Genomic DNA, 16,207 nt, shown 5'->3' on the forward strand with positions numbered 1-16,207 from the left:
AACTCCTCGAGTAAATAATTATCAGACGTCGTGCGGAACTCGCAAGTACTGTAACTATTTAGACTTTCTTTTAGTTTTTTTTCTCTAAAATTGATCGAAACCTTTACAAACTTTATACAGTTTATGCTAATAACACATACTGCATATATCGTCCATAAAGAGGTTTTCTGCAAGCTTTAACCAACTATGGAAGAAGATGTTCAATGGGCGACACATCTGGTTGACAAAAAAGAGGAGCTAGAGGCGAAAAATCACGTAAGTTTTATTTTGTTCTTTAAGGGAAAAGAATAAGCAACGTGTATGCTTTTTTTGTTTTGTGGAGTGGTTCACTTTTCAGCGTTTAGCATTTTTCCTCAGGAGCTATGGACTATATGTGTCTGATTTGAGGTATAATATTTGCTTCGATACTTATCATGGGGTTTTCAAACCTACTGTACGTTCTACTCTGAGTGTTTCACCTTGACAATTCTTTAATGAACCCAGCCCTGCAGTCTGAAACTCTTTTTGGATACTGTGTTACTTTGGCTGTTAGAATGTTCTCTAAAACTGACTGGTACGTCTTGTGCTTTCGTATCTTCAATATACTGCCCTATCACCGTCCTCCTGTTTAAGCATCAGCAAGAATGACATTTATTTTTCAAATTCCTGTTAAATTGTTATTAAAGTTGGCAGTTGTTTATTGTGCTTGGATAACGGCTCCTGGGAGCTTTTCCTCAATGTCCTATCATACCTCTTTGGTCAGTTGCATCACCTTTTTATTTACAAAACAAATCTACGTTCTTAAGGTCAATAAAGTCCATAGTCTTATTAGAACAGCAGAGACCAGGTGCCTTCTAGTGATATCACCTTGACACACTGTCTTTTAATCCTCCAGTTCTAATAATACAAGGCAGCATGCTAGATCCAGGGACTGGATGGACACACGACTTGTCACAGTATTCCGTACAGAACTGGAATGTGTTGACGGTATATCAGTGTAGCACCTGGGAAAAACTTGACAGCAGTGCTCTGAAAATGATCTCTAAATAAACAGATGTGTCTGTTGAGTGAAATAAACAGATGAGTGAAACAGATGTGTTCACTCATTTAATGTAACACCAGGTGTGGTTTTATCGCATTCTTTAAGGTGATGCAGAGATTAGGAACAGGCCCAGGACAGAACTTTCTACCTGACGCTCCCCTGCCTTGCTACAGAATTTGTAGGTCGTGACTGTAATTACAATAGGCCTGTAACACTGTTCAATTTGTGGCACAAGGGTGTTTGCTTCAGGAGGTTTCTTTTGCCTTTTTTTCAGCTCCATTTCTCCATGTCACAGCTATGTAATATAATGAGGCACCTCCTCATCCCAGTGTCACCGCAGTAGGAGCAATACTGAACTTGAGGGAGAGGTCATTTCCTTTAACAACAGCTGATTGCACTGTCAAGAGGTGTAGCTGTCTGAACTGTATCCTCATTTGGGGTTAGGGGCGGAGGGGTGAATGGCAAATGTTAACGGCATTTATTTTTCATCTCTTTCAAAAGGTCAGAGGCCGGTCAAGGAAGATAGGACTTGGGACAATGGACATGCAGATGCCAGAGGACCAGAAATGCAAGGAAACGAAAGATCAGTGGGTCACAAGCATGGTAAAGAGTTTAAGATTGGGATCACCATTCTTTGTTTTGTGGGGGGGTGTTTTCACTCTGTGGCTTGGCCATATTACAAACCATATTGCAGCAAGCAACGAAACAAAATTCCATGAAAAGCAAATATACTTTGCCAAGAAAGAGGCTTCAAGAGAGATGTGGAGCTGGGCCCTAGGACATATATAGAGGTGAAAGCATAAAAGTGACATATCACTAAACACTCACCCCAATAAGAAACCCCTCTCTGGGGATACCGTTCTGCTTGTAACTATGACTCAGAGAAGAGCAGAGTGGCAAAAAGGGTTTGTGTCACATATTCTCTACTTTCTGCCAGAGATTAAACAATTGAAAAAAGAGAAGTATAGTGCCATGGAGGCTAAACTAAGCAGCATTCAATCACAACTATTTTTCTCTGCACTAAGAAAACTCTTTGATTAGAATGATACTTGTTCATCTTCCAGACTGGTTGTGCACAAAGCAGCTTCATCTGTAGCTCTGAATAACAGAATTTCTGCCTCCTCGGATACCACACCGTTAGTGTCACTCCAGAAAGTGCAGGCGTCAAAGGTAGTCACGCGTGATGGCTGTTGAGAGCCTGGCCGTACCTCAAGGTCCTGTGTCTTTGAACACAGCTCAGCTTCTGAAATCTCTAATATCGTGCAGGACGGAGAGCTGCTCAGAACTATCACGCCGCATGAGTTTGCATCCGCTCCTGTTGAAGTGTCACTCTTCTCGGGGCTTCCTCCTGAGTTTTATTGGCTGGGAAACGTGCAGAAGTGACCGGCGTGCAGCTTCCCTAGTAAATCACAGGCCCTGAGTAATAAGCAGGCAGCTGGGTGGTAAGTGATGCAGTAAATCTGTCTCTGGCTGTCACAAAGCAGGTGATGTTTTATTACATAAGCTAACTGCATCCTCAGGAGGTCACCCACACAAGAAACTTTAGGATTCGAGTAAGGGGAGTGGAATGTTGTCTGTCTCAGTGTTTTCCGGATATATATATATATTCTATAGCAGCATATGAAAACATATTCGTATGTTTTGATTGAGCAGTGCTCAGTGTTATTGTATGTATTATATGTAGAGGGGTGCGTTTATATGACTTTGAACACTACCAACCTAAGGCTTGTAATCTGCCATTGTCATATTAACCTTGTGATTACTAAAGCTCTTGTGCATTCAGGTTCTTTTTAAACTAGCCCCGTTTGTATAGACTCAGTATGCTACAGCTGGCTCCGAAGTACTTTGTCTGAAAATTAAAGGAAAAAAAAAACAACAAATGCACAAATATGGCAGTAACATGGACCCAGTACATGACTCTGTTCCATTCCTTTTTTCATTCTCATAAACCCATTCAGCAGGGCTTTAAGCCCATCTGGAGATATTTAAATAGAGGTATGCTATAAACTGTCTTGTATAATTCATACTCTTCGTGAGTAAAGCTGTCTCACATTGGAAATATACTGCGTTAAGGGTGTGCTGAATGGGCTTTCCCTGCAACAGGTGTTAACAAGAATTAAACTCATCTGGCCCTTGCGTTATCTCAGGCTGTGAGGAAAACGTCTTCGGATCTGCGGAGGGAGATCATCGATCTTGGTGGCATCCAGAACCTCGTTGAGCTACACAAGAAAAGGAAGTGCAGGAAAAAAAAGGTGGCACCCCCTACTGCGCAAGAGCCTGAAGGGCAGAACATTGTGAGTTCGAGTGCTGTGACAGCACGGGGCTTGTGTGTACTGTATGCAGAGTAGTATTAACAGTGACTGCTCTTTTGTCTCTCAGCTCGCCTTGTTGATGACTTTGTAATCATGATGACCTTGTCTTCTCATCACAACACCACTTAAAAAGGAAAAACTACACTACACAAAACTTTTAAAGCAAAATACCTCAACAGCCTGTACAATGGCCTAGTAGTGGGTGCAGCTTTTGTTGGGGTATTGATCTTGAGCATTGTTTAATAATGCTTTTTAATTTCTGCAATTTTGTAATGTCCCTTTTGGGAAAAGGTAAATGTATGTTTTTAAATGTGAGCTGATAATATACTATTACATTGGTATTTTGAAAAGTAAACAGAAGATCACATTCCTTGGCCTATTTCATTACGAGAGTGTAAAAGAACCTCGACTCTTGCCCCTCTGATGGTTCAGACAGGGCCTGTGGAGGTGTCTGAGTTCTTACAGGCTGCGGCACAAGGGAAGATCAAAGTTATTGAGAAGTTTCTGGAGGATGGTGGAAACCCAGACGCCTATGATGAGGTAAGGCTCAGCTGCACTCGACCCCTAATTTCACAAAGACATTTATTCTCGTCTTCCACCATGTTCAAGAAGAGTTCCGGTCTTTTAGTGAGGAGAGGGAAGTGTGCTTCTATCAGCCCTTATGTACCCCACTTTGAAGTCAATTCAGCAGTATACTGTAGTATCACAGACAATCTGGGGCTTAAGAGAGTGTCCTGGCACAGGACCGGTAGAGCGGGTTCTGACTTAGAGGTGCTGAGTTCTAATCTCACAGATGGTGCAGCTTCACACCGTTGACGGCTCAGCCAAACACACATACCAAAAGTCTGAACCTGACGGTACTGAACCTTTTTAGTCTTGAACCTTTTTCATGAAGTCTTTTAGTCCAAGAGGGGGCCTGATACAAATATTCGAAATCTTCAAAGGTGTTGACAGTGTCAGCCCAGCAGATCTTCTTTTCAGAGTGAACTCTGAAACACAAGCCAGAGGACACGAGTGCAGCCGAAGTGGAAGTGCATTTGAAACCGAGAACCGGAGGCACTTTCCTCAAAGGAAGGGTTGAGGGAGTCTGGAACAACCGACGCCGCCATGTTGTTGACGGCCTTACCCTGGCTTTCTTCAGGAAACGGATGAGTTTCTGGGATCAATAAGCTACTAACTACCAAGCGTGTCTCACAGGCCGAATGGTCTCCTCTCGTTTGTAGCCTTTCTTACAGTATGTGCTTATGCACTGGAGGTCTAAAGTGTTGTTTTCGTTACTTTCCAGTTTAAAAGAACAGCTTTGCATAGAGCGTCTTTTGAAGGCCACACAGCGATAGTACAGAAGCTTCTGGACAAAGGGGTGGATGTCAACTTTAAAGACCGGGTGAGATGTGGTTTTAAGTCTTAGATTACTGAAATAAGGAAAAAATCCCCGTAAACAGATATGATTTTTTGTATGTGCACAGACGCATGCAGTATGTCTTTCCTGTACAGGACAATAGTAAAATCTTATGTGCACAAAATGCATCTGTACAGACCTCCATGTGAATAATAAAAAGTGCGAAATGAAAAGCATGACACTGTCGAGGCTCATGTGAACTGTGAGGAGGTGGCTGACTGTCTCTCCGCCTGGTCTCAGCTGGACAGTGGAGCTCTGCACTGGGCGTGTCGCGGGGGCAGCCTGGAGGTTTTGAAGGTCCTTCAAAACAGCGGGGCCAACCTCAACGTCCAGGACAAGGTAAGACTTGGCGCTCCTCAAAATGAGAGAGGGGGTCTGCGTGTGTCCCGCCTGCAGCAGGGTCTTCTGCACAGAAACAGTCAGAAGCGAAGGAATCTTTTGCAGCCAATTGTTTGTCGTTGTTGAGAAATGTTTAATTGAATTCATCTTTATTGCCCCTGAGGGAATATGTCTTGCACAGCACCAGTTCATAACATATGACATATATGAGAATCATACAATACACCAACAGTACAATACCAGGACATAAAGCGACATTCAACAACATTGCTCAGTCAGAACTCATTTACCATGAGATTGAAAACAGACAATTTGCAGATAAAGTGTCAAAACAACAACAACAACAATAACAATAATAAGATCCCTACCTGCAAACTATCTTTTCATTGTTCAAAAATTCAACAGTATGCTTTTATATATAAAAGGAGGTAAAATGCTGTCTTAGTCTTTATACAGGGGATCTGGTACTGTACCTCCCCACAGAGGGAAGGAGAGTATATTCCAAAGAGAGTGGATGCAAGTGGTCATCTCAGATTTTATGTGCAAGATTAATAATATGTTGCTCCATTGAACATGATATTGATTTCAAGGATGCACTGGTAATCTTGCCACCAGTCCTGATCACCTTGTTCAACTTGTATCTGTGCTGCAAGGACAAGGAACCTCCCCAGTTCTGAATACTAAAGGTTAGAATGCTCTGAATAAAACTGTTATTTAAAGTATCAACATTAAAACTAATAAAGGTTCCTTAAAACTTGATTTACCTCCTCAGTCAGTTGAAAAAATTTGGTCTATCTTGAAATATGACATACTACATACAACAGATGTGCTCTTGAGAGTGTGCGCACGTGGTATTACAGTGTGGTTTGGCAGCAGCTCATTATCTGACCAAAGTGCATTACAGGGGGTGATCAGGTCGGCACAGTCCATCATTAGACTACAGCTCGCTTCTCTTGTGCACATTTTTACAACACTCTGTCTCAGGAAGGCCAGGAGTACTGCTGAAGATAACGATCATCCTGGTTTCTCACTTTTCTCTCCCCTTCTCTCTGGTAACCGTTATAGGAGCATAAAAGCACAGAACTCCAGACTCGGAGACAACTGTATGTTATTTATCTTTGTTGTTGTTGCTGCTCCTCTGTTTAAGTTTGGTGTTTCCTTAATATCTTTGTATGAGAGCATACATGCAACTATACATTTCATTGCACTTGTGCATATGACAAATAAACTGGACTGAACTTAAAAAATACAACCTCTGTTGCACATTCAAGTACCTTACTCCTGTGTCTTGGTGGTCCAAGTTGATTTACAATCAATGGTTGTGTCAAGGCACTTACTGTATATTCATTGCATTTCTTTCTGAAATTGTTTGTGTTTGTTTAGAAACAGTGAATTAGTCTGACACCAACTATAAAACAGATTTTATCTGCTGTCTGTAATTGTATTCATAATCATTCAAAAGTCCAATCAAGGCAACGCCATCTGCAAACGTGATAATCAAACAGTTGTAATAGTGGCTTACACAACCTTTGGTGTACGATGTGAAAAGCAGTGGGAACAGCACACAGCCTTGAGGTACCTCTTTGCTGGTGCTGATGGTGAAAGAGTTCCCCAAGCTCACTCGCACATACTGTTGCCTATCAGTAAGAAGCTTATCTGTCGATATTTTCTTTTTCAGCTCATGAGTACACCGCTTCATGTGGCCACCAGGACTGGTCACTACGACATTGTAGAGCACCTGATTTCCAGTGGGATCAAAATCAACTCCAAGGACAGGGTAGGTGGTACTTTTCAGTTCTCAAGACAAACGTGCAGCTCTGGGTGAAAGAATACAGTATCATAGACTTCTCAGCACTTAGCCAAGATCCATTCATGCTCTCTTTTGGTGCCGATTTAGTAGTTAAGACATATTTCTTACAGATCTTTTGAATTTAATAGAAACGTCAGAGCCATCATCAGAATATTTCAGTCCACTGTGATGGACTGGCGTCCTGTCCAGGGTGTACCCTGCCTTGTGCCCATTGCTTGCCAGGATAGGCTCCGGCTCCCCTGTGACCCTGAATTGGAAGAAACGGTTAGAAAATGGTTGGATTAAGCCGATGCAGTACAAGGCAGTTCATACCATTATGAACATTAGTAGATGATGATTTCCAAATACTTGCAGAATTGCTCCGTTTTCCCAGCCACTCAAGTCTCGCAATATGGCATCATTACTCCCCTTCCCAGAGTTTAAACAGGATGAAAATGTGTTAGTACAGTTCGCCACCCCTGGAGTCTAGGACTGCTCACTCAGGCCTCAGCATTGGCCCCTAGACTCCTTGTTCTGTTATTCTAGGAAGGGGACACAGCTCTGCATGATGCCATTCGTCTCAGCCGCTACAAGATTGTCAGATTGCTTCTGCTGCACGGGGCGGACATGAAAGTCAAGAACGCTGTAAGTTTCAGCTTTCACCAAGATTAGTTCTCCTCCATTCAGGTAAAGATAAAACACACTCGGGTGATTTCAGACTGTCTCACGGGAACTGGTTTGTGTTTAGTGTCCAGTAATAAGTGGAACTGACTGATATTTCCTGGCAGTGTTAACACAACTATTCACTACAGTACTGCAGAGTTTTGTACAAGCAAAATGCACAAGTCACAGCTTAGAACCAAGTTTTGAATATTTAACTATAAACCAAGGACAGAATGATTTCTAGTTGTAGTTTATAGTTTATGATCTGTTTCAGAGACACACAGACACGTAATAAGATACAAACAAGTGAGGATATATGTACGAATTAAGATGCAGCATGATCCCTTTAATAGAAATACATTTTTAAAATATATTCTATTTGTACACCTGTACATATATTTTCAGGTCCATTATAGTTTGTAAGTCAAACATTGATGCACACAGCAAAGAGTGCTCAATATCGGGTAAGCTCTTGTTTGTGTGGAAGAGCAGACTTGGAGACTTAGAGGTGAAATTTTTTATATGCTTCAGGAAGGAAAGACTCCCTCTGACCTGGTTATGCAATGGCAATTTGATACCAAAGACGTCTTGGAGAGACAAGCAGAGCTCAGCTCCTAAGGAGGAGGAATAGGCACAGCATTGAGGTCAGGAGTCCTGGACACCCACAGAGAGCCTCCCCACAAGGCAACTGGTATCTGGCCCCTCGGCAGGGTTATCTGAAGAGTATTAAACTCTGTCGGTACTTTGAAATTTGCATTTACTGATCATTGTGACCTAATGTCTTTGTTAGATTCCAAAAATAGAGATATACCTATATTAAGTTTATCTGAATAATTGATTTGGGTGGTGAAGATTTTGAAGATGTTCAGTATGTGTTTTTCTATACACACTACTTAGATGAATACTGCATGCCAATCAACAACTGTATTCTGAAAATTAGAAGATAAATGATGTACTACATACTGTACCAGCTGATGCTAACAATGAACCTGATCGGCTTTTGTTTTAATAAATGTGATGGACTTTAAATGCTACGAAACGACTCGTGTTTTGGGCTAAATTTAAAAAAATGTCATTTCTTTCCCAGAAACCCAGGTTTGCTTGCCTTTACAGTTGGAGTCTAGTACAATAATTTCCTTAAATTTCACTCAATGTTTCATCCTTCATTCAAGCAAGAAGTTTATGTATGGAAGTTTATAACAGATGTAGGTTAGTAGTCTAAGCTAATTCCCAAATTGTCCAGTGCTTTATGTGCGATTGCTGTAGTTTCTTGGGCTAAAGGCTCAGACCCCAAATTTTCCTCTTGCTATCACTGGATACAAAAGTGAATACAAAAAATTCTGAGTTGTTATTGGTTGGAAAATCTATACACAAAACACTTCATCTCATTATAATATAACATACAGTTATATTCAATGCACTTTTTCATCCCAAAACAGCAAAGACGTTAGTCATTTTTATTGCATATTCATTTTTTCAAATGATAGGTTATTTCTTTCAAATTACAAATGCAATTGGATTGGTTACCACATACAGTACTAGCTCAAAAGTGGTAATGATTAGAAAAAAATCTATATTTTTTATGCTTATTTTGTATGATTCTTTTTAATTAAAAATCAGTCAGGATCAGCAAAGACAATAAAGAAACAAACAATGCTATATTATAACACATTATAGTCCTGAAGAAAGAAAATATCCCAAATCCAAGTGAATTACATGGGTTGTGTTTTTTGGATACTCTTTGTGCCATGGTATGTTCCAGTGTATGTTTACAAAAATAATAATTCGATAATGATTTTGATAACATTTTGAATATGTGAGTTTTATGTAATGTTAGACATTACCCCAATTAAATTATATGATTAATTATTTATATAAAACAATACAAATATCCTTTTGTAAATGGATATTGCATTAAATAAATTATACCATCGAAGTAACAAAACAAGACACACCAACTAAATTGGCAGATTGAACCTGATCTTATTGATAACCAAGAGTCCTGTCTTTGCTTTCCTCCTATTCTAGTATTGAATAAACATTCTCAAGAAGAGCCTTTAACAGATCCCTGAAGAAGAAACAAACTCCAGGGAAGGCTCACCTTTCATTCTTTCTCACAGCTTGAACAAACCCTTGACTAAATTCACTTCTATAGAGCAATATCACTGGGACGTTTCTTGTGCCTGCAGATTACTTTGCAGTTATTTTCTCTACAGCTCAAAATGACATTCACCTCATTAGCATCTGAACTCCCTTTCAGCCATGGGACTGACTTTAGGAATTAATCATGATATCACGTTTGTCATTTTGCCTGCAAAATTTCAGATTTTCCACCCTTACCCTCAAACATTACATATGCATCTGACCTGATTCACGTAGAAAAGTTAGCTTCTAGGTTTGTAGCCATTATGCAATTCATTTTATTCAGCTTTGAACACAGGACTGGTACCAAGATACTATTTATTGTTATTATTTCTAGGATTATTGCCTAATTAAATCAGAACATTGGCTTCTGTAGTCTGAACTCCAGCTGCTCATTGTTACTTGCTGCAGTATTACAGTAACTGACCCAATTTTATTATGGTCCATAATCAACACAGCAGGTTTGCTCATTGCAGATCAGCACTGGGAGCCGAATTAGCTAGAGCCTGTGCTCTCTGAGCCCTCCTGGCCCCTCTGGTGAACACGCAAGTGCTCCATGACCCGGTACTGCCGTGAGAAAGTCATGGGACACTGGGGGCAAGGGTAGGGCCGGACCCCCAGGTGAGACCGCATGTGTCTGTTCAGAGACCCTCGCTGACTGAAAATCCTGTCGCACACAGAGCACTGGTAAGGCTGAGCGACGGTGGGCAGAGCACAGCAGCTGTAATTCACCATGCTGTCCTTGGCCAGAGCGCTCTCCAGAACAGCAACACCGTGCTTCGGTTGACAAAGCCCTGCAGGGTCCCTTTCAAAGGCTGTGTTAGCAAAGACGGCGCTTCTGTCATTATCGGAATCGCTCATTTCAGCGGCCTCTGGGTTTTCCTTTACAATACAGTTGCATGTGACTTGAGCCTGGTAGATTTGGAGTGCATTCTCTCCATTCTCTCTTGGGTTCAAACCCTCCCACTTCTCCTCGGAGTCTCTGGCGTTTCTGTTGATGTTTCTGATACCTCTTTGGGCTCTAGCTGCAGCGTCTTCCATGTCTGTGGGAAATTCGCCTGTGTCTTCACCCGTCGTATCGGTCAAAAAAACATACTTCTCACCCCCACAGTCCTCCCTTTTTTCCATAGCACCACAGCCTTTTCCACCCCCGGCCATCAAAAATGTCCACGTGTCGACATCAGAATTGCTTGAATTTCCATTGCCCTGGCAGAGTTCATTGCACCCTGTCTGACCATCCATACTTGCAGCTGAACTGTGTGAATATTCACTTTGATGTACGGGATCATTTTTAGCACCACACACAGTCAAGAAGCTACAGGTCTCGTTCTCAGAACGCCCTGGATTGTTACCTTCAGCTGCTACATTCTCGCTGTCGCCCACAACCACTGCCGGACTCCTACTAGCCAAAGCGGAGAGTGGCTGTATCGTGGCCGTTCTCATGTTGCTGCCAAATGGCCCCTCTGGTACGAGGGGCCACTTTTCAGTTCCGAGACCACTGCGAGTTCTGCTGTCAGATACGCTTTCGCAGGCGTGCGGACGCGTGGGTGTGCTTTCACGGATGACAGCCCTTTCATTCTGTGTTGCGAGCCCTACAGCACGTCTTTCGGCAGCCTCCCCCCAAAAATCACCTTTCTCCTCATCGAAATCCCAGGGATTGTCACACTTGGTGATGGCGGCGCGGTGCGGACCTGTGCTTTCTGCCAATGCCGCGGCTCTGCTGATTATGACGCTGTTTTCAGAGCTTGTCTTGCTGCTCTCAGATTCAGCTGCGGTTGGGTTACTGAGAGGACAGGGGGGCTCAGCACCGGCAGTGCCACTCAGTGCTGAAGGCCAGTTGGCTTGCTTTAAAATCCCGTATGAACCCATCCCGTACTGTAGTCCATGACTCTTGGGCTGGTTTCCAGAGTGAGACACTGTTATTCCTTGGTCGCCGCTACCTGCCTCCTTGCTTTCGCTGCAGTGAAACCCCAAGTCCAGCGTGTCTGAACCAGGAATCTGGCTCGGGAGGGGAGTCTGCGTTCCTGAGAGCGAGGATGTCTTCTCGAGTTTTCCTCTTGTGCTTGCACGCCGAATGACTGGAACGACCTCGCAGCTGGGCACCAGTGGTGTGGTCTGTTCGGGTTTGCCGTTGAGCAGGGGCGACAGGAGATCTCTTGGCACTGGCTGGTACTCTGCCAGTCGCCTCTTCCGGTGTTTTCTGAGTGCTTCTGACTCTGCTTGGGAATACATAAACACAATTAGTTCACAATACATATGATACAATTTCTTTTCTGTAATCTCCTTTGTTAAAACAGCGTGTTCTATGTTATGCTTGCTTTAGTTTTTAAATTCTGAAGAGCTCAAAAGATAACACTTGCAACGCCCATTCTATTTTTATGCTTAAGGTATACTTACATGTGAATTTTAATAAGTAAAAATACATGCATCAACCATTTCATTTTTCTCAATGTGTTTTGAGAAAAGTGAACATCGAAACATTTTGATACTAGATCCTGTTACTTTCAGCTATATAAATCAAGTGTCAAGATAAGATCTCTTTATTGGCCATATACAATTTCTTGTATTAGGAATCTGTCTTTTCGCATACCCCAACTTGCTCTCCATGAGACACAGACAGGGAGAGACGCTTGGGGTCAGAGCGCAGGGTCAGCCATTTATACGGTGCCCCTAGAGCAGTTGAGGTTAAGGGCCTTGCTCAGGGGCCCAACTGAGTTGGATTCCTCTGCTGGCTGCAGGATACAAACCAGCAACCTTCCAGCCACAGAGTCACTGCACCGCCCATGGTGCATCATAATCACGGTGCATTTCAAGTGATGCTGTTAAAGTTATTTGTGCCAGTTTTTGTTCTGTTTCCAGCCCGATTAAAGTGTTAAATGGTGCGTTTCTATTTTTAAGGCGCATGGGAGAGACAAAGTATGTCGCAAAAGTGGCTCAGTACTGCACACACACATTACAGAAAGGGGATTAATGGCTAAGACAGAAGCTTTAGACATACAGTATGTAAAAATTGCAAAAGCAAGCATTCAGATAACAGAGCCGTGTATTGCACCCAACCTGATGCTTGCTCCTTCACTGGGGCCGATTCTCCCCGCCCTGGTGACCCCAACAGTGCAGCCCCTCTGTGGCCGAGAGCCTGCAGGAGCTGCTCCATCTCCAGATAGGCGGCCGCCGACAGCACAGAGTCCTTCAGGTCGAGCGGCGGCAGTGTCCCAGTGTAGATGAACTCCAGGAGCAGCCCCATGGCTTCAGGGGTAAGAGTAGGGCACCCCAGATCAAGCAGAGATCCCTGACTGGGGAGGAGGGATGCCAGGAGAGGGCTTGAGGCAGCCAGGACACTTCTGTGGGCTATGTAGAGTTTTTCAGGGTGAAGCTGCAACCTGATCACACAGTCACAGAACTGGCCTGTCTGCCTCTGAGAGTTCAGCTCCCTCAGCAGAGTGAGGGCGTGGGAGGAGGCTGGGAGAGGACAGGCCATCACCTACAGAAGGGAGAAGACAGATTTGCGTGTTCCATAACTTTCTCAGAGTACCGCATGCAGTACAGTAACTCACACAGAACGAGAGAAAGGAACAAATACACACAGTGCACTAGACTTTCCTTTTAAATGTTTACATTACATAACATTTAAAATGTATTCTGTTTCTGAATCATGTTGAGAAATTGATTTCAGTCTCTGTTATGCACTGGAGAATTCTGCTGTGCAATACTTACGTAAACCAGAAGCGTTAGGAGTAGGAAATAAATTGGTTGGCATTAACAAGAAAGCCTGTATGGTGTACTGGGTCTGAACACTTTCAGTCCAGCATCACTACAAGTACTATGATTAGTGGTAACTGACGGTATTAAGCTGTTGTAGTTGCTGCAGAGAAACTGCGGTGACGATACACACTTCATGAAGAATTACAGTGATTCAGGGGGATAAGCACCCGCTGAAGTCACCTGCAAGCGCCCGGGTACCTGCGGACAGGCCAGGACAAGAGGCTACGTGCGCTTTCATTCGAAAACAATCACACGGTTTCGCAACTGCGAGCCCTACGTGACTCTGTCTGTTGCAGATAGTGAAGGGGAGTCCCGCTGTCCTGACGTCAAGGTCTCTGAACTCACTGCTGGAGCGCCCTGCCCCAGGACACTGCTGTGCTCGAGGCTCCAGCGTGATAACCCACCTCCTGATGACGCTCCGTTTTTTTTTTATTCCGTAAAAGGAGTAGCATACACACGCACATGTGACCCCCTTGCCTGAGGTCCAGCTCTGCTCAGGGGGTTGAGTCCAGTGCTGTTACAAGATCTGCCTCTCGCGCGCAGTCCACCGCAATGGAAAGTAAATGATATCCACGTGAACCGGAGACCGTGCGAGCTCCCAACAGGCTGGAGCCGACTGCAGCGGGTTTATTTAAAACGCCTGGCGGTCGCCGCATGACGCTTTCCGGAGATAATAGTTCGTGCGCTTATCGACGCGAAGCTGCTCTTTAATCATTAAGGTACAAAACAAATACCGCATATTCTCTTCGCTTTTATTTGTTTCCAATTTATTTTTGAAGGTAACCCCCCTCCCTATATTCTGAGATTTAAAAAACATTTGCACCTTATTAAATTAAATATTCTTAAAACACCCTTCTCACCGAGAGTCGTGGTTCCTGTCTCACAATCAAAATAGAATACAACATTTCTTTAAATAAATACATCTGAAATAAACTTTACTTAATTGAGTACATAACGCATTTTCACGACCACGCACTTTTTCATATCTCGGTGCAGTTATTCTTTTACTGAAAGTTAAATTCCACACACACACCATATACAGCATTTACTGTGCATATTTCTAATGTCACGTATGACGAATGACTGCCATTAAATTAGTAAAAGTGAGCTGACAAGAAAATGAAACGTTTCTAAACACAAATTTTGACAAAGTAAATCATTTTTAGTTTCTAAACCTAATCTGCGTTGTCGTATACAAGCATTTTAATTCCAATATGAACTAAAACTTCATTAATCTTTTCCTTTCACTATTCTTTTCCTTGCACAAATTCACAACAGAGGTAATTCAGAAATTCTGAATTTATAATAATCCTCTTAAAGCAGCTGGTAAAATAAAATACATACCTGTGGTGTTTAGTTAAAAAACTATGAAGAAGTAGTTTGTCAGTATTATATATTCCTGTGACTTCAATGAAGGTCTGTTGGTTTTTCGCAGAGGCTGTCTGACTGCCGGACACAATCACGGCCTTACGGCCCATGCTGGCCATCCAGAACGCCGCGGGTATGTTTATAGACGCTGCTGAGAAGCTACGTGCGCTTCCATTCGGAAAATACCATCAGCCGCTGCTAGAGACAAGCTAGTCGTCACACCACAGCACCAGACATCTGTAAGGGGGGGGGGGACAACCTACTATGACGTCACAAATCACTCAGCTCCTTAAAAAGTGTGTTCCCAGGCTTCTCCAGTGCCGCTGCAACACGCCCCTTGTCCCAGGATAGGTCTTTCCTTCTAATCAGTGACAGATCCGCGGCTGTAATATACTGTACAGTATAGACGTTGTGGTGAATTTCAGTTAATGTTTTATTTGAATGTTAAGGTTATGTTGTTGTATTGAACTAAAATCGCAAAACAAATTGCCTTTAGGCGATAATAATAAAATATGAATTGAAATGGACAACGAGTTTATGAACATTTTGTTCTGACATCGCAGGAGGGATTGTATTAAGGCGATTATTTACTTTTTCAAGTTTTTTATAACATAATATCGAAGTGATTACAAAGGACCACTTACAATGTTTAAAGATCAACTGAAAGCGTTGTGTTAATGGATGCAATAAATATGGACAATAAAAATAAACAACATGGGTCATACTGATATGAAGCATTGCTCAGCTTTGTAAAACATCTCCTAGCTTCTTACTTCTAAGTACACATACTTGTCGAGGAATATTTGAGAAACATCCGTTTGCAGGCAACAAAACAAAAAATCAATTTATGAAAATAAAACTAAGCGTCTCGTTACGCTTTATCCAGCCACTCATTTCAATGTTTATCTTCTGAAATAAATATGATAATGCACAAAAATAATACATTATAGATGTTAACTATAGGTTAACATTATAGGTGGTAACTAACAGTCGTGGGTATATTTAAAATCCGTGTCATACACAGTAAACGCGCTTGTTTACATGCAATATGCACAATCTCAGTGGCACCAAACTCACAGCATTCCACTGCTTAGCGCTGAAGACTCATTTTCAGTTAAGATTACATACAGAACATCCAATTGTCCACGTAAACAAATTCTGAAACTAATTTCCAATAATTATTAATGCAACATAACTCATAACTCATAGGTAACTCATAACTCAGCAAACATTTATTTCAGATAGTTCCATTTCTCCAGGACGCAGTGTTCTTTTGTGGATGAATATTTGTTTTTAGTGTAATGTTTACGAGGTCTCCTCGATCCCAGGTGTTGAAGAGCCTTGATGTTTCACCTGTTACTGGCAAACCAAGGTTGGTGAAGAGGACAAGGTAAGAACAATGAGTTTTAAAC

The 16,207-nt window shown here is 42.4% G+C and overlaps 2 protein-coding genes and 1 long non-coding RNA gene across 3 annotated transcripts; 2 read left to right on the plus strand and 1 right to left on the minus strand.

The window, feature by feature from the left end:
- The first annotated feature begins 186 nt into the window (after positions 1-186).
- ankrd2 (ankyrin repeat domain 2 (stretch responsive muscle)) lies at positions 187-8,167 on the plus strand. The gene is made up of 9 exons (XM_088917667.1): positions 187-255; positions 1,523-1,624; positions 3,169-3,315; positions 3,766-3,873; positions 4,619-4,717; positions 4,973-5,071; positions 6,750-6,848; positions 7,407-7,505; positions 8,055-8,167. Exons 1-9 carry the CDS (start codon positions 187-189, stop codon positions 8,139-8,141), a joined length of 909 nt encoding a protein of 302 aa, XP_088773793.1. The 3' UTR covers positions 8,142-8,167.
- A 1,930-nt stretch (positions 8,168-10,097) lies between these two features.
- Positions 10,098-14,901, minus strand: LOC148834874 (uncharacterized). Its single transcript, XM_088917840.1, has 3 exons — positions 14,772-14,901; positions 12,723-13,146; positions 10,098-11,884 (listed from the first exon to the last, which is right to left on the minus strand). The coding sequence occupies exons 2-3, from the start codon at positions 13,141-13,143 to the stop codon at positions 10,161-10,163; spliced, it is 2,145 nt and encodes a 714-aa protein (XP_088773966.1). The 5' UTR covers positions 13,144-13,146; positions 14,772-14,901; the 3' UTR covers positions 10,098-10,160.
- LOC148834875 (uncharacterized) lies at positions 13,986-16,183 on the plus strand. The gene is made up of 3 exons (XR_016091108.1): positions 13,986-14,146; positions 14,863-14,928; positions 16,124-16,183. It is a non-coding gene; the product is annotated as an uncharacterized LOC148834875 (long non-coding RNA).
- Positions 16,184-16,207: the final 24 nt, after the last annotated feature.

This window comes from Atractosteus spatula, chromosome 5 (genome assembly GCF_055471065.1).
Source record: "Atractosteus spatula isolate fAtrSpa1 chromosome 5, fAtrSpa1.hap1, whole genome shotgun sequence".
Classification (NCBI taxonomy): domain Eukaryota; kingdom Metazoa; phylum Chordata; class Actinopteri; order Semionotiformes; family Lepisosteidae; genus Atractosteus; species Atractosteus spatula.

Coding starts and splice junctions, on each gene's coding strand:
- ankrd2 (XM_088917667.1), top strand. CDS start 187: ATGGAAGAAGATGTTCAATGGGCGACACATCTGGTTGACAAAAAAGAG. Junction 5,072..6,749: donor ACCTCAACGTCCAGGACAAG/GTAAGACTTGGC, acceptor TTTCTTTTTCAG/CTCATGAGTACACCGCTTCA. Junction 7,506..8,054: donor ACATGAAAGTCAAGAACGCT/GTAAGTTTCAGC, acceptor TATATGCTTCAG/GAAGGAAAGACTCCCTCTGA.
- LOC148834874 (XM_088917840.1), bottom strand. CDS start 13,143: ATGGCCTGTCCTCTCCCAGCCTCCTCCCACGCCCTCACTCTGCTGAGG. Junction 11,885..12,722: donor AGTGAAGGAGCAAGCATCAG/GTTGGGTGCAAT, acceptor TGTATTCCCAAG/CAGAGTCAGAAGCACTCAGA.